Below are 27,514 nucleotides of genomic sequence, written 5' to 3' on the forward strand. Positions count from 1 at the left end.
CCTCACAACACATCAGCCTACACACACTTGGGCAAAGTCATTTCACTGAAGCTGCACAGCATCATGGGACGCGAGACCACTGGCTGGCCCACTCGTCACTAGCCTGAGAAAAGATTAAAGTTCAAATCTGAAGGACCCTTGAACAATGCGAGGGCTGGAGACACCGACACCCATGCAGTCGAAAATCTGCATATATCTTTTGACTCCCCCCAAAACTTAACTAGTAATAGCCCGCTGTCAATTGGAAGCCTTACCGATAACATAAACGGTCGATTAACACGCACTTTGTATGTCATATTATTATATACTGTATTCTTAAAGTAAGCTACAGAAAAGGTTATTAAGTCATAAGGAAGATAAAATCCATTTACTATATTTATTGAAAAAAATCTACATGTTAAGTGGATGTATGCAGGTCAAAGCCATGTTGTTCAAGGGTCAACTGTACAATTTCTACTGGAAGTGGATCATTTTTGGACGGTCTTAAAGTCGAAAAATTGTCAGTCAAACCATCGTACATCAGAGACCGTCTGTCTACCTCCGAACCTGTCTGTAGGACTGTAGCCTACACCGCGAAATCCAAGATACACACTGCCCTCCTGCCCACTGCACTTCACTCATTACCCACCTGCCGGGTTCCTGGTCTTTGGTTAATGTGAATTATGAAATCTCCAAAAATATGTGTGGAAGTAACACATTTCAGAAGTAAAACATTTCTGATTTTCTCTCGGGAGAGTAAATCTTTTTTATTTACTCATTCACTTTATTTTAACTTCAGTTAAAACTTTCCTGAAGATCAAATAATAAAAGACTAACTAACTGGGACATAAAGAAACAATAACATTTTCTGGGATGATACAGAAATACGCTTACTGAACTGAAAACAAACAAAAAAATTGTGAAGGGGAAGAAATATTGTTTCTGCCTTAAACATACAGTTTGCAGATGCATAAACAGGTTTTGCCTCTCACTGTAAATGCAGAGACACAAGCTTTAACTTCCAGGCAAACTGGTGGTCTGTGGGCCGGGCCGTAACACCGTGCTGGCTTGGTGTGACCCGTGAAGCATGTCACTCCACGGTGGACAGTCCTGGGCCAGTGGTCACACTTGGAGGCATTTCTATATACTTGAGTCAATGCATCTGTCAAAGAAACCAACTACCCCCAAATATTTCGTGAATATTTTTAATAACTAGACAGACTTAAAATCTAATGACAGTATTTTACGTCATTTCTGATGCTTAGTTTTACACACACCCCAGCAAAGGCTAACGCGTAATTTTATTTCTGTTCCTGAATGAAGGTCACTAATTAACTGGTTAAGTAACACTGTCCCTGCCTCCAGTTCTTTTTATTTTTTAAAATATGGATGCATCCAGTAATATCTGCCCTATACGTGAGCGCACAGGGAGTTGTCCCTCTTGAAAATACCTCCAAGCAAATTTAAAATCACTTTATTCTCTCTCAAAGTACTCCAGGGCTACTCTTTCCTTGAATGGTAATTCATTCCTTGAATGGTAATTCATTAACAAGTAATTAACCAAGGCTGAGAATCTGGAGTTCTCATTTGTGAAAGGAGCCCATCACTTGTCTGATTTCCTAAGAGCTGAGGACCTTAAGGTCAAGACCACGTGGGATGCAAGTGGTGGCTAAACGCAGCTCCAAATGCCATCGGTCCTCGAGCCGCTCGGAGCAGCCTGCCTGGGCTCGGCTTCTCTCTCTGCAGCTGGCAGGGGCGAATGGGACCTGAAACCCAGATGGCCACCGACAGTCAATAAAGAAATAAAGCTCTGGGGCCACTATATTAATTAGTTAAATCAAGTTGACACCTGTACCTGATTAATTAAAAGTGTGTTCAAGAAAAGCCCTGAGTTCTGGCTACCCAGCCATTAGAATCCTAAGTACAAGACAGCCAGTAGGACTGGAGTTACAAGCCCAAACACTCAGGGCAGGGCGTGTGCATGCCCTGAGCCAAGCAAGGGGCATGTGGTCGGAGAGAAGCCCCGACACGACCTGACCCACGGCCCTAGTGAGGCCCAGGAGAGACCCCCGTTTCCTTCCCCAGCAGATGACCACCTACACACGTACCTGTTAGTGCGGCTGAGATGATAGGAAGCGGGGGTCTGGTAGATAGGGAGGACTCTCAGCACATAGCTGGAAATCCCTCTCTTTGCAGGCATGTCTGTCTTTTCCTAGAGGGAAGAGACTCTAAAAGCCAGATTGGAACGTCTTCTCTCCTTGAGCAGAGGCGGCAGGTCTACCAGCTGGTTCTAGCTCAGCAAGCACTAAGCCAGGCTCAACAGACGGACATGAGGTCTGACGAGGTAGCCAATGGCACACACGCCTCCCCCAGGGTGGGCTGGGCTGTGGACTCCTTGAGGGTGGGATGGGGGTACTTTCCATGCTCTCCTTCCCCTCATAATCCTCATCCCCGGGTTCCACTCTCCCTGACCTACCAGAATACCCCACCCGCTGCTGACAACAGCTCCACGGGGCAAGTGCTTCTTCATGTCTGCTGGCACGGATGCCGCACCCTTTTGTTCGGATGGTCTTTTCAGGAACAGACTTCCTTCAGAGGAGGGCAGGTTGGCTTGCTATCTGGGATCACGACATCCCTGTCCAGGGCAAAGGTTGGACAGGCTTGCTTGAGTCCCATTATAAAAGACGGGGGTTTGCTAAGCTTGGGGTTCCAAGGACATGTCATCCCAGGACAACACCAAAAGCTATTCTAACTGACTCACCCAATGTGAGGCCTTCACAGAACAGCCCATATGTTTTTTTTCTCTCTTTCTTTCAAGATTCCTTGTTTTCTCTTATCCTCCAAACTGAAATCACACACACACACACACACACACACACACACACACGTGCACGAACACACCCACCAGAGGACATGTGCAAGAATGTTCATGGCAGCATCTGTAGAATAACCCCAACTGGAGATGGCAGAAATGTCTGTCCCCAGGGGTACCACGTGGTCTATCCACACGATGGGATATTACACATCAGTAAGAACGGAAGAACTACCAACACGAGCCACAATGAAGACAAATATCACAGATATATCACACATGACGTGGAGCCAAAGGAGACAAACGAGAGAGCACCAAGTGTTCTGATCCCCTCCAACCGTTCAAAATCAACCCCACGGACCGATGTGAGAAATCACACGGTGGTCACGCACGCGGGTGTGTGTGTGCGGTGTGGATACAGGTGGGTAATGACAGGGTGGCGCCCACAGGATGGCGCTTCCTGGGCTGCTGGCCACCTGCTGCTCGATCTGTGCGGGTCGCCTGTACACTCAGCTATAACTTAGCATTTTGCACTTTCTATGTGTACATTATATCAATAATTCTTTACCCCCTCCCACCCAAGGTCATCTGAATGGCTTGTGAATGCAGACATCAGGTCAGGAAGTCCGAGTGACAGAGTCGGGTCAGGCAGGAGACAGTTTCAGCAGCATTAAGTCCCAAAGAGTGGCCAGCCCTCCAAAGCAGGGAGCACTGGTGTCCGTCGGAAGCAGGTCGTAACAGGACCGCTTTGGTACCGTCTCAGTATTTCCCCCCCAAATATTCTCTGCATGACCGTGAAATACATAGTCGACTTCCTGGCCCATTCTGAACTCAGTAAAAGTGTTTCCTCACAGACCCCACTGGGATACAGAATACAGCATAGGGAACAGAGTCAATGGAATTGTAATAGATATATCGGATGCCAGAGGGGCAAGAGATGGCGGGAGGGGAGTTTTTACTTTGTGAGGGGGGAAATGTCTAACTATTGCATGGTTTTCTATACCTGAAACTAAAACAGCAACAACAAAAACCCCCCCCTGAGGGATTGGGGGCTACGGGCCTGGTTCGCAGGGGGCGGCTCCATTCGCATGCTAATCCCGGGAGCCTGTGCCATCTCCCTGGCATGTGTGCTTGTTGGGCGCCCTGACAAGCGCACGCTTCCATGTGTCAGAAGCGCCAGATTCTTCGCAAAGAATCATTTCAGCTCTACTTACAGCCCTAGAGTGTCAGAGTTGATTTGAAAAGGTACTTACCTCCACCCTAAGCTCTTTTTCTTTAAACAATTTGCATTTCAAAGTGAATACGGCATTTTTCTTCGAATGAACATCAGTATGTTGCCTGAACTGATCTCAAACGCATGAAAAAGATGCTGGTTTTCTATTGAGCAAGAATGTTTTCATCCCCCAAATGACATCAAAGACACAATTCCTCTTTTAAGCTATAGGCTTATTATATTAAAAATAGCCTGTTCTGATTTTTAAAAATATACTCTGAAATAGGCTTTTCACTGCATTCAAATAAAGATTCATCAACAATCGTTTCTTTTAAGATACAAAACTGTGCCCGCTGCACTTCCTGAGTTTGGTCCGTACAAACGAGACTTGACCTTCCCGAAGGCTTTACAGAGGAAAACGATCCTCGGCATTTGACTTGTTGGTTCAATTGCCTGAAAAGCAGCAACTCTCGGTGATAAGTGATGCTGAAGTGTCATGTCCTGAGAGTGGGAGAGAAAAACCCAAACAGGACTCTATGAGCAAGTGAGTTGATAAGGAACATTTACTCCTAGTGTGGAGCTTTATAACTTAAGAAATCATGATTACAGGAATAGGAGTGATAGCTCTTCCCCTCGGAGGCCTCGCCCTTAGAAACATACAGAGATGACTGCTTTTCAGGGTCCACTCTATCCCTATGCACCTCCAATCCACAGTTATGAAAGCTCAGTGTGAGGACACCTGCAGTGCTCCTGGGAAAAGCAGGTTTGCTGGTATCAGGACTGGATGCATGGCCTTCTCAACGGCCATGTCACTTCAAACTGGGCCTTCACCATCTGTTCCGTCCTCTAACTGTAACCCCCAAAAGCATACAATTCACAACACTGCCATAAATTGTGAGATACGATGAGTTAAGTACCTGTGAGCAGGCCCCCTTTGCCTCACTGCGTTGGAAATCGGCCTTTCGTTTGGCAACCAGGGTTTCAGGCCGAGAGGATGTGGTCCCAGGACACATTCAGTACCTTTGTTTCTAAAGATACAGGTGTCCAGGCCTCTGCATGATGTGACACCCGTTTTGTAAAAGTGTACCATTCGACATGTCTACTGTTGAGATAAAAATCTTGTCTTCCTCAGACGACTATGATTTTTTTGTTAGATATTTTCCACAGCATGTTTACCAGAGGAAAAAAAGAATGTACCGAGTCCAGACCCAGTGTAATGATAAATGTAATTACTGCTAAATACATCATTGTGTACAGAATTAAAATCCTGGAACTGGACAGTTCACTGTTATTTTCTCCCTATTCTAATTATGATGCCAAGGGAAAAAATGGGAGCCTGTTTTGCCATACAAATTTCTTAGAGGTTCTCTTGCAAAATTATAAAGATACAAACATAATGTAAGTTAGAGATCTACAAAAATCCCACCTAACAGACCATCTCTATATAAACACGGCATACATTGTTCTTAGTTATGACCGTAGAAAAGATGTAATTTTATATTATTCTCCTTTACTACGACTTCCTTCCATTTTCCATGTTGTCCCATAATCGTCACAATAATTTTAAATATATGACATCTTACTAATTTAATGTAGATAATCTCTATTATTATAGTTTTTTCTACTTTTGGATCGTTTCGGTTGTTTCCAGTTTCTCACTATTATAAACAATACTGCACAGGACATCCACTGTTAGATGTTTTTCTTAGGATAAAATCCCAGAAGAGCTATTACTGGGTCAAACAGCATTAACATCTTTCTGACTCATTATATATGTGTTTCCAATTAATTTTCTTAATGACCAGAGGGCTAAAAGAACATGGAACCTGGGCACCTTGAAAACAATTCACTCCATCATTTGTGAAATGGATACAATGATAATAATAATAATAGTAATAATAACAACAAAATGTTGACGATAATGATAACAACACGCCCATATGGCTTACATTACATAAAATACTTTGTAAACTGCAAAGCTTCTGCAGGTGTCAGTTACGCATTGTACCAAAAGTGGGATTTTCTTTGCTTGAGAGTTTATTTTTTTAGTAAAAGCTTAAAATGGTACTGTTGATAATTTTGTTTGACTTTATAACCTAAAAAGTCTGAGTATTTCACTCATATTTCTCTCCTGGTGGTGTCTCTTCATGCATCAGCTGCTCATGTTTTTTGCCTCGTATCTGTGTTTTAGTGTTGCAGTGTCGATGGCATTTTCTGAACACACGGACTGTGCAGTGCTCAGCATAGGGACCACTCAGTGACACTCTTACCACTCAGTTTTCCAAAATTCCTAAGGCATGATGACCAGGTGTGCCCACGCTGTCAGAGCCACAGTTGATAAAAGGCCAGGACAAAGAAAGGAAATCATGTGCTTGGGACACAATGCAAGCCAGGGATGAAGGACAAGGTGATGTGCGGCGAGGTGAGTGAGAGGGCCAGAACCCCGTCTACACCCCATCACTGGTTCCTGTTCCACCTGGGGGCTGGATGCGCTTTGGTGTTTGGCATAATTCAAGAAGAAACTACGAAGCACATCAGAACGTAAGTTCTCATTTAAGTGACTGTATTTAGAAATAAGTTTGAGTATTTATTCCAAAGGCAGAATCTACTTTTTCTGGCTACACACAACACTCATCACTGCAGGACGATGCTTGCACTTCTCACCTTGCCCATTTTTATCTGTGTAGAGGACACTTGCCTACAGATTCTCAGGTGACTGGAAAGACCGTGATGTTTACTTACGCTCACTTAACGCAATGGCTACGTAATGCTTACTTAGCTATAATCCATTTCTTAGTAGGGGTTCCATGAATGAATTCATACGCAATATGGTAATAAGGTATGGCAACACGACACAAAAGGAGGATAACACTAAGCGTTTTCTTTCAAGTCATAAAATGTGGTTATAGCATTCAAGTGATAATGTTTTATAAAACATGAAGTCCAAGATGCCCACATACTGTCGTCTAGGTTCTTATTTGGCAGTATACCCCCAACCATTTAATTCAATTGTTCCGTTTCTTCTTTTGCCAAGCATAACAGTTCCATCTTTAAAATATCCTTTCTCCTTTATGTGACACATGCAATTATGGGACAAATGCTTTGCACAAAATTCACTTTGATTTGACAGCACTGTTTGGAGGGGAGATTTCTCTGGCTACCACTGAATTTTCTAATCCTTTTCAGGAAAGAGGCCCAGGGGTCACAGGCTCTACCCTCAGAAGCACTCACGTCAGCTTCGTTTTCTCCCTTCAAAATTGTCTTGGAAGCGAATAGAGAAACCACGTAGGGAGCAAGCGACGCGAGGAACACCCGTGGTTAGAACCCTGATGACGTGTCGGTGGGCTGCTTGTTCGCAGGTCAGGATATCTTTGGGTTTTACCTCTCATTAGAAGTATTCTAGAAAGTCGAACGTTCTCTATTAGAGTGGTTAACTGCAAAACAACAGGACACGGCTTGGAGACGGCAAAATGCCATGACTAGCGTAGTACACTGAAAACCTCCCCTCTGCCAATGTGGGAATGAGAACGTAGCACGCAGGCCAATCACACACTTGCCTCTAGCACAGGAGGCTCTTTCCCGAGGCCCCGGCTCCACCAAGACCCAGGCCGGCCATCAGCTGCCTCCCTGAAGGCTGTTGGGACAATTCACAGAGACGGTCTCAGCGCCTTCTTCTCCTGCAGCCCTTCCCACACTGACTATTGTGCAGGTGTTACTGGTCTGGAAAGAATCATGTCAACAACTGAAACACTATTTCTTCACCAAACACATTTTTGAGAGGGGGAAGAAAAAAGTTTCTAAAGCAAATTTTTATTTACTTATAGGGCTCTCTATTCCCATAGAGATGTACTCTGCCATCCCTCTAATGTTTTTAACTAAAATCATTAAGGATCAAGTTGTTTTCATCTGTTCTTACAGAAAAGAACACTCCCAGTTAGAGTTCAAATAACTGAAGGTTTCCTTAAGCTGGAAAGTATGATCCTGATTTATACTCGAACTGTAACCCCAATAATCTTGATCACAGAATGCTACAATGAAGGCACTGTTATCTGAAAGAAAGCAAACAATACTTCTCAATGTTTATCACTTACATCTCATATAATGGGTGACACTCAGTAATATTTACTTAATGAAAAAATAATTGCTAGGTCACAAAACTAGGAGAGGATGACAAAGGAAGAGAAATAATGGTCTATGCCTCAAAGAGCTTACAATTTAATGATGGAAACAATGTAACACAAATTTGCCAGAATCTCAGTGGGAGAAATGTATAAACAGAAATAACTAACAGTAAGAATGAATTTCTCATTAAAGCTGAAGATACCACAACTCTCTGTCTTAATTTCAGATGTAGTTAACTTCCTGAAATTTCAGTCTAAGAGAAACCCCATAAATCATTGATTTTTACCCCCTAAAAATAATAAATTATTAAATAGCCGTCTCAACCTACTCCAATAAAACCCAGTTTGTGGAAGCAGATACCATCACATGGTACTGATTTTTGGATTACCTTTCAGCAAAATAATTGACCAAGAAGGCTTCCCTTGCAAGTGTTCCCCAAGTTCTAGAGAAGAGTCTAGCAAGTGTGGCCCATGGATACCTCAGCAGATTCAGTGTTGTAAACAAAGCCCCAAGTGTGGGTAATGAATGGGTGACAAGGGCAGACAGGGGGTGAGACCCCAGGTTCGGAGGTTCCAGTGCGTGGCGTGCGACGCGACAAACCGGGAGGGGACACATGGGGACACACACAGCTCATTTGGCACACGGAACAGACTCCGGAGTTATTAAAATGTTTTCTAGACCATTTGAAACTAAACAAAGAAAAACTTTGCTTCTGTGAGACAACGGATGCAGTTTTGACGTGGCGTTGTGTTTTTTAATAGCTATTACCACTGTAACAGCAGCTCAGCGACTCGGCGTCTGCGGTGTGAGCAGTTTTGATAAACAGCCTCTGCGGGCCACACAACGGGGATAATGTATCCTTAAGTACCGCCAATGAGCTGCCATTCTGCACAGCCAATTACTTCTGTGCGTCTGTCACTCAAAGGAAAAATGACTGAGCCCATTAGATGAAACCTTTGTCACTGTTCCTAATGCACTCTTAGGCCTCATTAATCTCCGGGAGCAGCAACAGAGCCGCCGGTGTCTCATTGCCTCCCCCGAACAGGCCCACGTGAAGCCTCTCATCTCTCCCCCAAGTGCACCGCGTTAATCAGGCTCTCCTTATTACCCCGTCCCTGTCACGGCGGAGAGCGCGCTCCCTCTTAAATGCTCTCATTATGACCCGTCTTTAGAGCCGGCTAAGTGGAAAAAAAGAGAGAGGGAGAGAGGGAGAAAGAGGACGGGAGAGAAAGAGGAGAGGAAAAAGCGAGTCCGATCACATTAATATTCATGACAATAATTAGTATTCTAGGTCACTGAATATTCATGCTCTTAGTTTGGTTTTTTATGGCTTTGCTGGATGTCCTGATTACTGAAGTGTAGAGGGAAACAGCATGGTTGAGACTTTAGATGTCAACGGCAGTTCAATACTCAAAACACTGAGATCCCCGCCCCCCGTCCCCGGAAATGCAGCCTCAACGCTCCGCGGGCTTTAATATTTTGAAACCACCGGGGGCCTGAAGTGAGGGGAGGCAGAGGAGGAGGAAAGGTTTCCTGTGACAAAGGTCTAAGCATCAATCTGGTTAGGATAAAAACATATTCACAGTCGCAAAAACCCAACAAAGACACACTTTAGGGACAAGAAGATATCTGTCATCTCAGAACAAAATGTCACAATCAGGAGTTAAGAAGAAAGCCAGAACAGGGATGATGGGACAGCATACACGGTGGAAATCCTGCGAAGTCCCGGAGAGCACCCCTCCCGCCCTCCCGCCTGCCGGCTGGCTGCCATCAGCGGGGAGCACTGTCTGTTGGGGGCACGGGCTTGTTAAGTCTAATCCATGACGTCTACTCAAAGGCTATGGAAACACTGTATGGCATTTAACACGTTAATTCAAACACATAATTTCTCTCCCCTCTTCCTTTCCTTTATCAGTGATGAGCACAACTGTGGTGGATTCCATTCCTGGTGCAATTCTGAAGACTCACCTTGGGTCAAGCTTGGGAAAGGCAGGTAGCCTGTTACCCTAAGAACAGACGAGGGAAGCATTTTTCCATTTTAAAGATGAGGAAGCTGAGGTTTAGCGACGACCGCTGCACAAGGCCCTAAGATGGGGGAGGTGGGATTCAATGCAGTGTTTCTGGCTCCCAAGCCCCTCCTGTTGCAATTATGTTTTCCTGCTCTCTACTTAAATGTCAAAATGACTGTCAGAGCTAATACAACTCTGCCTTCCATCACATGTGGATATAATTTTACCAAAGCAGCCTGAAAAAAACTCGTGTCAGAAAATACCTTTGGACATTTGACTGTCTTCTCTGGAAGCAACCGTGAAATTACAGTTGGGTAGATTTTCTAAAATATGACTTCTGATAAATTCCCAAGAGAATGGCAATTTAGGGCAATGTAAGTTCCAAGCTAAAGCAATGGAAATGACAGAGTACGCTACGGGTACCCTGAGAGCGCAACCTTGGAGGAAGGGGGAAGTAAACAGGCTGCAATAATATCTTTTGGACTCTTCTTTTTCTCCTTCTCTTTCTTTTGTTTTCTTTTTTTGCTGGAGTAGATGCTGAAGTCATTTTTTCCAAAAGCCATTGAGAGGAAAATTTATATCTCTCTATGTGTTATCTAAGATTGTCGTTTTTTCGTACCTTCATACTTAATTGATAATGATTTGGCTTGGCATAGGCTTCTGGGTTCAAAATTATTTGCCCTTAGAAGGGAATTCTTCTCTTATCTTTAAGCGCGGGGTGTTGTTCTCGAGGGTCCACAGTCCATCAGAATTCTCTTCCCTGGTAGGTAACCTTGCTCTTCTCCTAACTTGGCTGCTTTTTAGGACTTTCTCCATGTTTACAGCGCTTCTTCTCTTCCCCATCTCTATACTTGACCTTTCAGATGGGAAGACGCTGGCATGTCCCTCACCACCTCCGGCATATTTTCTTCTGTTATATCTTTGATTACCAACAGTGTCTTTAAGAGCTGTGTTCTTTATAGTATTTTTCTATTAAATTTTTTTTGCAAACCTTTTTCTTGAATTTCCAATAACTCTTTGGTTTTTTAAAACTCCCCATGTTTTTCATATAATCTTTTGTTTGTTTCATTTTATGGATACAGTAACTTTCTGAGGATAGTAGTTAGAATTTCCTCTTAAATTCTTTCCCCAAAGTATCATTCTTCCAGGATCCGCTGTCATTTTGTTCACCTTGTCCCTTCCCATTTTTACTGCCATTTTCCATAAATGTGTTGGTTGTCCGTCCATCCCTGTGAAAAGGGGCGTGTGGGCTCATCGGACAGAGGAAGGGGTTTTCTCTGCTGCCTTGGAGCAGAGCAGCTGTGGGGCACGAGTTGACCGGTGGGTTCTGGTTAAGCCTGACCATGTGGGGCCCATGGGCAGGGCAGGCTGGTACACTTCAGTTACATCCCTCGTGGTTGGAGCCGCCTTTCCTTGCCGCTCACTTATTTTTGTCTGCGATTGTGCAGAGGTCTGGGTTTCCCCATCTGCTGCTTTCTCATTCAGGCCTCAGCAATTCCATCAGGAGGCCCCACCCTCCTCCGAGGGACGCCACTGGCCAGCTCTGCGTGAATGCGTCCCTCAGCTTGTGCTCCACAGCCGCCCAACGGAGCTTAGAACAACCCCAGCTTCACAGCGGCTCTCCTGCTCTACTTAAGCTGCAACCCCCCCCGAAAGTGAGACCTGGGCTCGATCATCAGCACGTAAGGTCACACGATATCGTAAAGATTCAGTTCCTACTCAGACAATGTGTTTTCTTCTCCTCACCCAAGACCAAATATGACATTAAGAGCATCAGATTCCCAATATTTTATTATTGTATGGAAGGCAGTCGACATTCCAATCCTGGCAAACCAACCCCCGCCCCCCCCAACCAGAAATAACATAAGACCCTCTCCCACCAGTAATTTTCTATCCAATTGCATCCTTGGTCCTGTTAGCACTTCTCACAGCTTCAATGGTCTTATTTGTGTATTTATCTTCTGACTCCTTCGCCTGCGCTGGAGTGTGAGGCCCCTGGGGGGAGGGTGTTGTACCGCCCCCCTGTATCTCCAGAGCACTGATCGGACCTGGGCACACAGCAGACTCAACAACGATAAGCAAATGACACAGGAAGCAAAGCAGGAAGATACCCAAATCCTTACCTTGGTTGGTAGAAACAAAGTCAACGTTGTCACACAGTTGGGCATTATAATATTTGAAATATGGACTGCATTATGACTGTATACTAGAAAATCAAGAGAAATATCCAAACAGCTGTTCCAACTAACAAGAGCTCAGCAAGATGCCTGGACTTAGAAGATACACAAATGAGCAGTCTTCTTATTTCTGACCAATTAGATGATATAATATACAACTCCCCAAGCCCCCCAAAGATTAGCCTCACAATTCACCAAGAAATAGAAACAGAAGGGATTAACAAGACAGAGAAAGGAGCGAAATGAAGAACCGTGTTAAACTCTACTGAGGGATACAAACAAATTTGAATAAATTGGGAAAGAACTGTGTTCCATGGTGAGAATCTCAATATGGTAAACTTTCTGTTCCTCCGCAATTAATTGGTAAAAACCATGACAATCAGAGTCACCATTTTGACGGGGAAGGAGAAGGTTTCAAGTTATTCTAAAATTTACTGGAAAAAAGAAATGGGTAGCAATTGCCAAGGAAAACTGGAGGATAAGAGTCATATTAAACTGTACAGACTACCAGATATAAACTGGGTCGCACATCAAGACAGTGCAGTAATAGGCACAGATTCCACGTCAGGTAAGACAATGTGGAAATGGTAGGCCAAGGGCATAGATTCTTGAGCCCAGAAACACAGCTCATTTGATTACATGAGAGTTAGCTGCACAATCGTGGGACCGACGGAATCAACAGGGAAAGGAAACAATTCAACAAAGAGATAAAGGACCATTAGTTACCTACTTGAATAAAAAGTTTAATTAGATCACATGTAATGGACACAAATTAAAGGTGGATTAGAGATTAAATTTAAAAAAAGGAAAAACAATAATAAAATGGTAAAACTCAGAAATATATATATATATATATATATATATATATATATATAGACGAATTGTAATCTGATTTCAAAATTATTCAAGGCTTTCTAAATGTCTAAAGTAGACACCACAGAAGTAAAAAGACTTATGATTTGATTATATATTAAAAAGGGAAAGCCTCTAGATGTAAAAAAGACCATAAAGTATAAAGAGCAAATAAGAAACGAGAAAATTCTGCAAAATATATTATAAAGGGTTAACATCCTCAATATACAAAGAGTTCTCACATATCAGTAAGAAAAAAAACAAGCAAAAGTGGACAAAAGATACCTCTAAACAACTATGACATAAGAAATAGGCAGGATCAATAAACATATGTTCACCCTCACAATAATTGAAGAAATCCAAATAAACAAAGCATGAGGTATTTTAATTGCTTGTCAGATTAGCACAGAGTCTAAAAATGCTACTTAAAGCAATGCTAGCAAGTGTGTGGGTGAAGCGGGCACTCACTTTATGGATGGAAGGGTATGGTATACAAAACCTCTCTAGAAAGTCATTTGGAAATGTGGATCGAAAGTCTTATAAACGTTTATGCCCACTGATGGACTCACTTCACGTATGGACTTGTAAGACAATAATCAGTGTCACGTACAAAGATTCTGGCACATGCACGTATCAGGTCTATGCGAGTGGAAAAGGTACTACAAGGGAAGGCATGAAACACTGATCTAACTCAGTTAACACTGATGTAAGAAAATAGATAAAAAAGAAAAGAAAGCATAAAAAGAAACAAACGCTTCCAGGTAATACAGAACTCAAACAGCTGTGGTATCTGCTCCAGCGAATGTCACACCCTTACTTCCGCGTCTCTACCTGTGACCCAAAGAGGGAAAACTGGCTGGGCTCCCTGTGTGGGGATTGTCTTGCCGTGGGGTTGAAAGGATATGTTGTGATAAACTGAGGGTGTGTGTGACCACGGACAAGGAATTTCAACTGTGTTCCAAACTCTCCCATATGCCCAACAGCAAGAGTCTTCAAGAGAATGAAAACGGCATCGAAAAACGAGCCTTCAGAGCACACAAACTCACTCCCTTAGCAGAGGCCCATGACATAACCCACTCCATGGAATAATTATACAGTTTACATGGCATTTTGGATTTACGATTTGTTATCAAACATTATATTTTCCTTAGGACGACAGGTGACAATTGAGCACCAAAGATCACAAGTCTCAAAATGAAGCGCAAACTCCCCATCTTACGTGTCCAACACTTCAAATCAATGGAGCTCATCCCTCAGCCTGTGTGCCTGGCGAACGCCATCCTTTCTTCACACCCAGCTCAGCCTGGGGCAGAGCTGACCCTGCACGTAACCTTACTATGAGCTGCTGCCCCCGTCAGAGGGCGAGACTCGAGGCCAGGGATTCTGTCTTATTCTCCTATGTCCCCAGGGCCCACGACTGTGCCCAGCATACCTCAGAAATTCCATGAATGTTGGCAGACTTGAATAAATAAATAGCTAGACGTGACATGATGGGTTAGAAGGGGAAGTGGACAATTAGCTGGTTATAAAGTGACTGCCTCATATATAAATTGTGGAGGTCAGGGATGCATTATCCACAGCACATACAATGCCTGGCACAGAGTAGGTGCTCAGTAAGCATATTTTGAATATATGAATACACAGTAATAAAGACACCAGCTTCGTACTGACTATGAACACATTTGTTTCTTGGGCACTTCTTGTCCCAGAGTCAGCACGCCACCCTGAAAAGGATGCTTTGTATACCTCAGATGCTTTGAATATGTCAGCAGGTCGTAAGAACCCAGGCAGAATAACCTCACCACCTTTCTGGAAGGAACTGATGTCGCCGTTAGCAGAAAGCCTGGTTTTATTTTGATTAGTAACACAGCTGATGTTTGTGTTGTCCTTTAGGAGACCCCAGCACTTTCACACGTTACCTCACCTGCCATCTCTGCCACGGGCAGGCCAGTTACCTGCCCAATGCTCCTTGGCATCAGGCTGCTGGACCCCAGATTTTTGCTCCTTTTTAAGACCCCACTTTCTTTCCACCCAATGTCATTTACGCCACAGAACCGTGGGGTCAGCAGCACCCCTCTTCAAAAGCACTTAACATTTCAAAAAGGGGAGAAAAGCAGCACTTTAAGAAACGTATGCTAGAAACCACTGCGGAACAGAAATTCATTATGAGAAGACTGGATGTCAGTCGGAGAGAACAGACTTTTTGCTGGAGAAACACATGAAGAGACTGTACATGATGGAGGAGGCTGAGTGTGTTAGGGGAAGGGCTCAAGTAGTTCTCAACACCTGTTCTCTGGTGAGTACCACGGAAGCTTAAAGCCAAAGCAGCAGCATTTGCAAAGACTCTTCACCAAAAATGAACACGTCATCTTGAATTGCACACAAAGGCCAGGAGTTTCTATGCACATCTCTTTTTTGGGGAAAAAAACAAAAAAACACCAAAAAAAATCCAAAACACCACCAAACACCCACTAACTTTCTCTGATGCTGAATTAAAAAGCAAATTTTCCCTTAAAAGAGAAAGAAAGCAAATGCTGTGTTAAAGAATGATATAACAGTTACAATACAAAGCGGAGAGAATGAATATTTCACATAGGCCCAATGGTTTCCTTTAAATTTTACTCCAAATGGCTTTTCCACTTTTATACCCTTGTTCACTACCAATCAGTTCATACGAATCCTTGACACCTTAACAATTAATTCGGGTGCTTTTAGATGGTCCTAAGATCCTCAACCACACGTAAAACTCTCCTTGAACTGCCCAGGCCTGGGAAAACCCAGTGGTGTGGTTTGTGCAGCTGTGACTCAGAGTGCCACCATTTGCTTGTTGGTAGGCACGGAACCTGCAGGTGTAGAGGAAAAGGACCATCCACAGAAGAGATGAGGCTTCTAAAACTTCACCTACACCATAACGGTTCGAGTCTCCACGGAACCCCCAAAAAGCTCAACTGCGCCCTCCAGCCAGCACCGACCACGGCCGCTGTCGTACCTGAGGTGTTCGCCGTAAGCTTACCTGAATTTGGTGAGATGTGTAAACTGCTCATGTCCTTGGACAGGCCGTTGGCTTTGGGGCTGGAGATGGGCGCGCAGGCCGAGGTGGCTCGCGGGGGCCTCTTGCCTGGGACTTTCACAGTGGTTCTCAGGAGATCAATCTCTTTACCGTGAACATTCTGCATGTAATCCTGTTCAAAATGTTAAACATCCAAGAGACATTAAAAACAAGACCTTTTCCAATCCAGGACAAGACGTTCTAGTACACATTACGTGTTGTAATCCTACGCCCTTTCCATGGTGGCAAGCGCCTCAAAAATAATGGGGTCTGGATCTGTCTGTTACAGTATTGGTGGCATCAACATTATACTGCACTCAGAGCTCTGCCTCTGAGTCTTGAACTAACCCAGGCCCTGGAAATATGAGGAGACACAGGAGAGGCTTCCATCAAAGGGGATTAGAAACCAGCTGGAGAAAACACATATGAACACGAAATCACAGTTGTTGTAACTGATGTTTATTACCTGGCCCATCGGACACCGGGGCTCTTTCTGGAAGTTTTTGCTATAATTCCACAGAGTAGGAATTATTCTGCAATAACCTTTCTTTCTCAGATGGCAACACCATGACACATCTAGAGAAGACTGAAGCTGTCTAGAGGGAAGTCAGGTGAAAACTCAAGCCTTTTATTCGGACCAGAAAGATGGGTGAGGGATTGGTGGTATGGTGTTCAAAAACCATGGAGTCGCGGATGGCTCAATAATGGCTGGATGTTAAAACAGTAAGTACATTGCTTGGCACTCAAGTATTCTTTCCTCAAGGGGTTCACTGTACTCAAAGTATCTTGCTTTCTCTATGCTTTGGAGGCGAATGAGTAGCAATTATCAGAGAGCCACAGGTAGACGGTGACTTCTTTGTGTAGTCACTCAACAACTACCAAACAACTTAGTGTGGGGTAAAACATTACCTAAACACGGGTGGGTGGGCGGGGGAAGAGAAGGCAACTCGGAGCCAGGGTGAGGGGCCTGCTGACAAATTAGGAGTCATCGTCCCCTCCATGCATTTTTTTAATGATCCCTTGTCTCCACAGATATGTCATTAAGGTGAAATTGTATGTTACAAAAGGATATAGTCTAAATCACTCGTGTGTAAATAACATTTCAAGTGTTCTAAGACTAAGCGGGAATGGAATAAACAGGTCCATTCTTACAGAATCTTCGTGAGTTCCTTTTAGAATATAAAGGGCAAGACCAATTAATTCACATTTAGTATAAGCAATTAAGTTCATGTCAATGTAATTTTAAAAGAACTGCCAAATCAACCGGTGTGTAGGCTGCAAGGGACCCAGGGAGGTTCGAAAAGTTGGCTGTTTGCTCATAACTGTCAACCAGCCAGCTAACTGATGCAGAGAGAGAACCCGATAAAGTTCTAGAAGCACAGTGCAAAAGGTGGAGACCCCAGCCTGAGGAATGAGGGAAGTCAGCCAAAGTGTGTGGAGGAAGCTTCAGGGGACCCAGAGCATGGCATGGAAGCCAAGAGAAGGATCCCAGTGGCCTCCGGGAAATTGGCCGTCGGTCTTTTAGTTGTAGGACGACGTCCACATTCTCATAGCTGAAACAGCTGAGAAGCAGCCATTGGTTTATCAACAGGCAGGAAGTTAGCTGATAGCAGGAGTGATACAGAAAGGAACCAAAAGTACAAGATTCCAACACGGAGGAAGGAACCCAGCGTAGTTCCTTGGACTGAGAGCGTGAAACAGCTGGCCTCTCTTTGCTGTCTGCGAGAGGGAGGGCCAGTCTTGAATGTCCAGAGAGGAGACCTCACCCCACGACCGACGTGATTAGAGATGGTACTGCATGGGAGCCCACCCAGACTCAGGAGAGAGGGTGGAAGAATTCTCAGCAGGAGGAGGAAAGGCAGGCAGAGAAACTACAAGGTGGGGCCACGGTGGGGAGACTTCTGCTGGGGAGGACAGAATCCTACAAGGTTCACCAAGCACTATCCCTGAGGACAGACGCTTCAGGGTCGCCGGTGACTTCCTAAGGACAGGCCTCAGATGTCCAATCTTAGGGCAGATCAGAAGCTCAGAAAGCCAGGGCCAGGCCTGGAGGAACAGATGGAGACAGGATGAGAACCAGCCACACAATGGGGACAAATTCAGCTGTGCTCTTCAGAGGGAGGGGCAAGGCTGCGCCCTCCACAGCAGATGTCAGCCTTAGACACTGGGAGCAGAGGCCGGACCCACCCTGAGCCAGAGCTGTGCGATTTCCCTCTCCCAGGGGCGGCTGGAAGGGAGTTGCCCTGAGGTCCACCAGGCAGGCTGGCTGGGCTCAGCCATGGCCATGCTGGAGGCGAGTTGCGACTTTGGGGGACGGGAGGGCTGGATCCCGCTCGGAACAGACTGAAGACTCCACATGGACGTCAAGATGCTTGGAAAACTCCCCCAAGTATCACCGACTGAAAAACTAGCTGTGGTTTTGAAAGGATGTGGACCAAAGATGTAAAGAAAGTTATTATCATTAAGTCAGACTGCAGGAAAAGGCAGACCGGCAGGCTCGGTGAGCTGAGCCTGGGGTATGAGAAGCACATCAACGATGAAAAGGGGTGTCGGTTCGTGTAGAGCTAAGGGTCAAGGTTATTTAACAAAAACGATCCTTACTGACCATCGTTCATTTCCTTCCACTAACATCCACTGAAAAGATGCAAATCCAAGTTTCGAAACCAAAGTGAAGGCTTGTAAATCAGGAACTCCTTCTTGCACAGTTACTCCTTTAAAAATACCAACTTGCCATAACTTTCTTCTTTAATGCCAATTCTTAACAAATTAAAATACAATAACAGGAGTGTAATTGAGCATTTATTGCTTATGGGCTCCAAAATGAGGCTAATCAGATAGTGACTAAAGCCGCAGCGTGTGCTCTTTTAATAGGCGTGTTTTAACATACAATAACCAGGACATGTTATTTAAAATTATGAGAGAAATCTACCCAGTGTCTGCGCTTAGGGTCTGAACGCACCAAGGGATCCCATTTATCCCTGGCCCAGCATGGGCTAAGGAACGATCCGTTCTCTTGCCTGAGTTACTTAGGCGCTGAAGTTTCACCACACCCAGTTCTAAAAAGATCAGAATATAAATTGGGCAAGTTTTAAATTTCAAGCCCCTACAATTTTTTTTAAAACTTCACAAACTGCATGTCCCGATCCATAAAAGCCCGTCCGGGTGTCACTCCAGGAAGCGGTGGAATACAGACGCCAAGTCTGTGGCTTCCCGCTTCTCCTAAGAGAAAGGACGTTGAGTTTCCTGTTTCTGAAAGAACTCGTCCTTCCCCTGCCTCGCCAGCCTGGTACGGGAGGAATTAAAGCTACAAGCACTAACTAAGCAACATGGCCTCCTCAGAAGGGGGATGATGCAGCCTGATGGGTCTGGGATGGGGGACCTCCCTGGGTGAAATAGAGGCAGCAAGCTTGATTTTGATATGCAAATGTCACAGATACTCCCCTTCTGGGTTCCTTGTAGAAAACGCTGATCTAAGATAAAAGGGGAAGAAGCCCTTTAACAAGGCATGAGGGTAATTCAAAGCCAAGTACTTTTAAACAGCACTTAACAAGTCCCTGGGGCCCACTCAAGAGCCAGGCCCCCCCAGAGGTGCCATCCCCTGCCCCTCACCAGCTTGAAAAAGTAGTAATTGCAAACCGATTTGCATTTTCCTTCTCAAGTTGTCCATGTTGGGCGTGCGGATTATTTTTTACAAGCCGGCGCCAGAGCAAAGGGACCCGTCCCGCACGGCACGCGCGGATAGACTTGCAGCCGCGCCGCACGTCCCTGCCACCCTGCTCCTCCACCTTTGCCGTCCCTTGTTTTTTACATTTCGCTCCTAATTATGTTGCATCTATTGCCGTACACTTAATTAGCTGCATTAATGTGATTTCTTTTCACATAGTCAAGCAATTAAGAGCTATGATTGAGTTTCATTCAATTAGCCTCAACAAACATGCTAATTGATGTCCCAGATGCAAATGAGGTGCAATGAGAGAAACCTGCTAGCAACTGAGAGGCGTCAGAGACCCACAGCTTTCAGTTTGCTGACAGCAGCACAGCATACATGGCTCCCACCTTCTGTGGGGATGCCTTCTGAGAGAGCCGTGGAGTCATTAGTGCCTCGGTTACCCGATCCCCTGATACGCAGAACTAATTGATTGGCTGCTGTACTATGTCCTAGAATCTCAGTACGGTCACGAGGACCGGGGAGATCATTCACTGGGTAACACTCTGCTCCAGCAAGGAGAGTGGTACAGTCGCCTCATCGCGGCACCACAGGAGGCTACTTCCAAAAACCCACAGGGGTTCTCTCCAAAACTACCAAGGGAAAGACGTGTGTGTCTCGTCTTGGCGATCCCAGAACCCTCCATGTGCGTGATGGCCGATGGAGGGCTCAGTAAATGGTGCGTTCATCTTAGTCAGCTCTGGGGCATTCGGCACTTCACGTTAAGCTCAAAACACAGCAATCCATCAACAGTCCCGAAAAATACTCTTACTGTATTGATTCTCACTGCCTCCCATCTGGACGGTACCTTTGGCTGTCTGGTGAAAGATGGTTTGTTTGATGTGTTCACAGAGGTACCAAAAGCAGTTAACAAGCTTTTAAAACTAAACTGAAATGCATAAATGGTACGACTGGCACCTCAAAGTTAAAAACACTTTGAAAGTCTACTCTCTTCGGGTATAGATGATGCAATCAACACCACCACCCCAATTTCACACATACTTTAAAAAAGTATTCAGACTCTTCATTTCCAGTTAAATGATGGAAAAAAATGAAATTTTTGTTCCAATTTGGTTTCCCCAAAAAGTTCTGGTTTCTACCTGTACATAAACGTTGAGAAATTTAATACTTTATATTAATAAGTAATATTTTGTCTAAGATAACTGTTAGGACATGCTGATATTTGCTTTGGTCTTTGTGCCATGGTCGATCTAATTGGGTTTTTCCTCTTTGCAAGATCTAGCTTAGCAGTCCTCAAACAGTGGTCCTTCACGCCCTATGGGAGGGAAGGGGGTGGCGGAGCACAAGGTCAATACTGTTTTCAAAACTATTTCCAAGACACTGTCTGCCTTTTTCACTGTGTTGAAATTTGCCTGCGTGGTGCAACAGTGATGGTGGCTGAAACTGCGGGCTCCTTCGCAGGAATCTAGGCAGTGGCAGGAATATGTACTAGGTTAGTCATTATTTTATTCATTGCCATGCTCTCTAAATACAAACAAACAAGAACTGTTTCACTTAAGAATGGTCTTAATAACCCTCCCAATGCACCCCAGTTTTTAAAAACTGTCAACCCTTGAGTAAATGTCTTTTTAACGTTCTGGGTGGTGACCTGGAAAGCATACAGAATGCACTCCTGCTGCGTCCTGCAGGCTGAGGTGACCTTGTGGAAAAGCACTCCCGCAATCGTTTGAGTTACAAGCTCAACTAGCCACTTTTTGCTGGGACGACATTTTTACTTAACAGAATGACTACGTCAGACACGAACTATATATAGTCTTGAGTATTAGGTAGATACTTTCTGGGAAATGAACGAAGTGAACGCTGCAAAGAAACAGCTGACAGTACTTGTGGTGAATGATACAATTTGAGCTTTCCAGCAACAGTGAGAATTTTGAAAACTTGTATCTTTCACCATAAGCTTGACACCTGCCAAATACTTAAGACTTTTCTGGCAAGACTGGTGGTGATATAAATGTGATTTGGGGATAAGACATAATGAAGTATCACCATCTGGAAATCTGTGTACCTCGGTTAAACAACACCTTTGAAATGGGTGATGCATGGAGAAAACATCATTCAAAGTTCAAGACAGACCGATGGATTCTAATGGAGCAGAGAAGGAAAATGCAGTGATGTCGTTTCAAATCCCACATTACGTCCTTAAGCTTTAAGAAAGTGTCCCAGGTTGAGTTTTGATGTTGTATCCAAAAAGAACATCCACAATCGTCTGAAACGGCTATTCAGTGACTCCTGTTTCCAAAAAAATATGTGTATAAGGTGAGAGTTTCTTCACATACTTTCACCAAAACAACATAGCGCAACAGATTGAGGACAGAAGCAGCCATGATACTCCAGCGCTCTTTTATGAAACCAGGTATCAAAGAGCTTGGAAAACAATGTAAAATGATGCTATTCTCATGCTTTTCTTTTGGAGAATATAGTTTTCATAAAAATCTTTCTCGTGATAATATTATGTAACTGATAGCTTATTATTGTTTTAAATGAATTATATGAATATTTCAAAATTTTCTGTTTTAATTACTAACACAATAAATATCAATAGATATAATCCACAGAAACAAAAGCTCTTTCAGGCCTCCTCAATTTTTAAGAAAGTAAAGGGGTCCAGAGACCAGCAGGTTTGAGAACCACCGTTATAGCTCCATGTTCACGAAACAGCCAAGGGCTCTGTGCACAGGATTTCACGCACACAGCTGGGGGCGCTCAAGAGCTGGACCTACACGAAGAAATCAGAAATGGTCTTCAGATTTGTTTGTCTTGTTCTGGAGGAAAGGAATGACTCATTATCCCTATTTTTACTGCACTTCATGAATTGTCCGTGGTTCAAAGAGGAAACAGTAGTTTGCAAGAGTTTTATTTTTATAAACCATTACTTCTGGACTCAAAAAGCAGTATATAAGAGAAGCACTGTTCAATGCGCTGCCATTCCCAAACTCCACTTAACACTGTTTTCAAGCAAAACTAATCTATAAAGACATAGGTAACACCATCCATTCAAAGAGACCAAGCAAATGTTCTACTAGTGCAACATTTCAGAATAACAAGCCGGAGCCTCACACACAGTCACAGGCAGAGGAAAGTGACACCCTGAAATTACTATGAAAAATCTTCTGGCCATGTCCTTCCGGATCACATATCTCTAAGAAGACAATTTCTACTTCTCTCCAAGGGTCGTCATCACAATAACAAAGTAGGAGGCAGCTTCAAAGTGAACCACCGTATGAGAAAGCATTTTGTTTCCCCAAAGTGCCAAGAGAATTCCAGGGTTTCACTTTCGGAGCTGCCTTTGTAAAGACCACTTGACTAACGCTTGCAAAGCCATGTCAGTGTGACATGGGGCCACCACAGGAAGAAGGAAGGTACCTGGCAGACTGATGTCTCACGGTGACAGGCAAAAGTAACAGTTAGGACCTGACCGCTTACTTAACAAATGCCTTCTTGGGCCTGGTAGAGAGAAGTGTCGTCGGGCATCTGGGGCGGCAGGCTTCACAGACGGTGGAGACAAAGCTCGGACCCCACCACGAGGACCAAGCTCTCTAGCCCACGTGCTCCAACGGCCAGCACCCAACACTGTGGGTTACGGCGCGACAGTACCCGGGGGCGACAGCTTAGTACAAATCAAAACGGCAGAGAATTCCAAACTGAATTATGAACACCTTCGGCTTCTCGACTGTCTCTGTCTTGACTGACCTAGCTTCGCACAGCAAGAAAGAGTTTTCTCGTTTTAGGTTGAGTATTACCCAGCTGTAACCCACGCGTGTTCAAACCTAGCCTGTACGAAATGCATGTGTCGGATATGAAAATGGCTTCCTGTTTCTCAGCCCCTGCAGGTCTCTTCCCAAGGCAGGTATGAGTGAACATCACAACAAGGAACTGCAGGGAGCCAGCACCATTCCTTGGCTATGTGACTATTTTCATAGTCAGACATGGCTTCAAACACCTGGACCAGGAGTTAGACCCTTCACATTTCAAGTTATACAGGAATCGTCACCGTAAGGTTATCAGGTCTATCGGAAGCTCTTTAAAACTTGAGACTTGGTGGGATGAATTTGCTAGAAGATGCAGTACTTACAGACACAGGTTTTTAAAGCGGAAGAGCACACACTTCTGTCCTCTGAGGGCATTTATCATCTCGAGGCCTTTCCTTCTGCTGTGTCGCCCAACCTGGGACAGAAAAAGCCCCACTCCCGTCTTTGCTGGTCACAAGATTTAAGTCCTTCTCCTGATTTTTAAACCTTCATTAGGCCTGTGCAGAAGTCTCACTGTTTATTTTTTCCCCCGACATTGCTTTAATAGGCATTTTTCTATTTCCCTAATGCTACTGCCCGCCAACGAGGTTTACTGGAATATAATCAGATTCATTTCAAATGAATAGCAGTCAATTCTCTGAGTAATAGAATTTTCTGGTTTCCTACACTAAGTCTGCAGAAAACACAGCTTCCTCCTGGCCAGAGAATGGCCTCGGAGTCACAGCGCCTGGGCTCCAACCTCGATCCTTCAGGAGCAGGGCACTCGGGGCACGCCACTTCACCATTCGGGGTCCCCATTTCCACACCCCTGAACATGGGGATCATAACAGTTCCTGCCTCATGGGACAGTGGTGATGATGAACTGAGATAATATATGAAGTGCTGGAAAGAATGGCAAACCCTCGACAAATGCTAACTCTTATGACTTTCGTCCAATAAAAACACTGAAATAGCTGCCCTCTGATTTTATGTGGGCATTTCCTGAGCTAAAGGTGCTGTTCCCACTTGAAGTAGCAATTCGGACACGATAAGCCATTAGAGGTGCCCTGCAAAGCGATTTTTCACTTCGCAGCATAGGAAAAAAAAAAAATCGTCCTCTGCAAACGCGTGACATTTTCCACTTTTTCTTCCTTTTCTCCCCCACCTCCTTTTTCTTTCTTTCTTTTTTTTTTTTTTTTTTGGTGGGGGAGGCATGTGGATGGTAGTCAGACATTTTTATTGCAAAATGCCGTCTGGAAAAGATGCAAAACAAAATTGCTGAAATGCAAGGGAGAAAAATAAGGGGGAAAACAAAAGGCCCCCTTCCCCTTGCTTATTGAGTCCAAAGGCATAACATGCTGCGCCCGGCAGCAAATGGGAAGCCACACTAATTTTAAAGCCATAAAACGCTATCAAGTGCCCTGCGGGGCAGGACTACACTGAAGCTCCCGGCACCGAAATAAGACATGGTTCATTTACTCCGCAGCTTAGCCTAATGTAATCATCGCCGGATTTTTAGCCTAGAGTTGTAACAGGCAAGTAGCCGCTTGGGGAGGCGGCACTCCCAGCCATCGAGGGGGCTGCGGCAAGATTGCTGTTGATTAGAAAATTTTTCAGTTTTGACAAGCACTTAATGAACATAAATCGCACCTTGATTGGTTTCCGTTTGGGGCCACAGGCACACCTGAGAAGCAGGCCTCTCCACCTCCACCTCTCCCTTCCTTGCAAGGCCTTAGCAACAAGCCGGCAATCAGGTTACGAGCCATGGAGGAAAATATTTATAAAATACCATAATGAAATGCAATTTCTTAGGAGACGTGAGGACCGTTTCCTCAGTACGCCCCACTTCCACCCTCCACTCCCACTGAGTTCCCGGTCGCGACTCACTGTCGGTGAAGAAAATGGATGGTTTTGATTTATTTACCTTTGCTAAGAATTGCCAGCCATAATTAGTAACACGAAAAAGACCAGGAAAAGGAGAAACAAAATGACACAGACTGGATGAAACGGCCTCTTGTATGGATAAGCCAATGTCTGGTCGGCTCTACTAGAAAGAAGCTTAACAACTCAGATCCACAAGATACGTGGTTAAATCTGTGTACTTACAAAAACATACATATACACGTATACTTTGTTTTTGTTTTGTTTGTTAATTTAGAAGATCAAGAGGGAAGAAGAATTTTTCAATGTAGAAAAAAATAGATTCAGTAAGATCGAGGGTATTTGGTGGTTTAATTTATTTATTGAAATATGAAGACTTTATTTTGTCTGCTCTCATCCTACTGAGTTATCAGGATAACCCGTACCAGAGCGAGCATGCATTTTGGCCCTTTCGTCTGTACATCCTAAACACTTTCCAAACCCTGAGGGTTAGCTATATAAAATAACCAAGGAATTCCTCAGGCAGAAATAAGGCTTTGATAAAGAATCTAACTTTTTGGTACATGCAATAATAGTATGAGGTTTTCAGTAGTCATTTTTTTCTAAGAGAAGTTATAGATGTTCCCTGAAAATGTTTCTACCACCATGGCAGACCCAGTCCATGAGTTTGAAAGCATCGGTATATGGGAGAAACAATTTCTCATAGTATCTGAAACTGGTTGGATCAACACCAAAAACATTTCCCAGGTCCCCCCTAACACCCCCGGCACTTGGCAAACACAGGACAGCCCCTGTGAGCAGGGTTGGGTGGGTATTTTCATGCCGTATAGGTCACGGGCCATCATCCAGGTTATTAAAGCTCCATAATCCACTACATTCACGGCCGGGCCAGCAACTTTCCCAACAGCTTCTCTCAGCCAGGGCCCTGCTTCAGGGTGGACGTCCTTCCTCTGTAGTTCTCCCACGTCGTAGTTCTTACACCAAAACCTCACACTCCAAAGACATATCTGCACACCCACGTCCACATGGCACCATTCACAATAGCCAAAGGAGGAAACAACCCAAATGTGCGTCCACAGATGAATGGGTAACACAACACGGTCTATACATACAATGGGACATTATTCAGCCCAAACAACAAAAAAAAGAAAACCCTGTACCAGGCTACAACGTGCATGAAAATTGAGGGCACTATGCTATGTGAAATAAGCCAGTCACAAAAAGACGAACACTGCAAGTGCATGATTCCACTCATACGAGGTACAGAGTCATCACAAATCAGAGACAGACAGCAGAAGGGTGGGTGCCGAGGCCAAGGGAGGGGGCATGGGGACTGAGAGTTCCATGGTAGGGAGTTTCAGTTTTGCAAGATGAAAAGCTTCTGGAGAGTGACTGAACAACAATGTGAACAGACTTAACACTCGTGTACACTTAAAAATGGGTAAGATGGTAAATTTCATGTTAACGTCTATTTAGCACAATTAAAAAACAAACTAAAACTAAGACAAAGCTAAACTCCAAAACTCAAGCGCCTCTCCTACTTGGAGATCTTTTCTTCATATAACGAGAATTACAAGGTGAAAAAGAAGAATGAAAGGCAGAACGCTGTTCCCCGTACAGGGATGGGTTTTGGAAAAACCGACGGGCCAGCTGCTGGTTGCACCAGCAGACATGCAGGTCTGTGAGTTGAGGAGATGCTGGGCTTGGAAGCCATTGGGTCCGTGTGACTTCCGAGGTCTTCCTGGAGGAATCCCCGGGAGGAGGGAAGGTGGACATTAGGACGACAGTGGAAGAGGAGGAGCCACACAGTACCGGCCTTGAAGGGGCGTGGTGATTTCCACAGTGCACCACCAACACCGAGTGCCAGCGCTTCACAGGGCCACCTCCAGGCCACCAAGGTGGGGAGGGGCCACGCCAGGAGGGAACCCACCACAGGTTCCCAGTCCAGGGCTCTTTCCACCTGCA

At 44.5% G+C, this 27,514-nt stretch overlaps 1 protein-coding gene across 12 annotated transcripts in view; it reads right to left on the reverse strand.

Annotated features, from left to right (window-relative positions):
- Positions 1 to 27,514, reverse strand: part of AGAP1 (ArfGAP with GTPase domain, ankyrin repeat and PH domain 1) — a 513,101-nt gene that overhangs the window by 153,431 nt on the left and 332,156 nt on the right. For all 12 annotated transcript variants that reach the window (XM_033111679.1, XM_033111676.1, XM_033111678.1 and 9 more), the window contains one exon: positions 16,178 to 16,346. In XM_033111679.1, the coding sequence (XP_032967570.1) occupies positions 16,178 to 16,346 (169 nt within the window). The remainder of the gene's footprint in view (positions 1 to 16,177; positions 16,347 to 27,514) is intronic.

Source organism: Rhinolophus ferrumequinum, chromosome 8 (assembly GCF_004115265.2).
Source record: "Rhinolophus ferrumequinum isolate MPI-CBG mRhiFer1 chromosome 8, mRhiFer1_v1.p, whole genome shotgun sequence".
NCBI lineage: Eukaryota > Metazoa > Chordata > Mammalia > Chiroptera > Rhinolophidae > Rhinolophus > Rhinolophus ferrumequinum.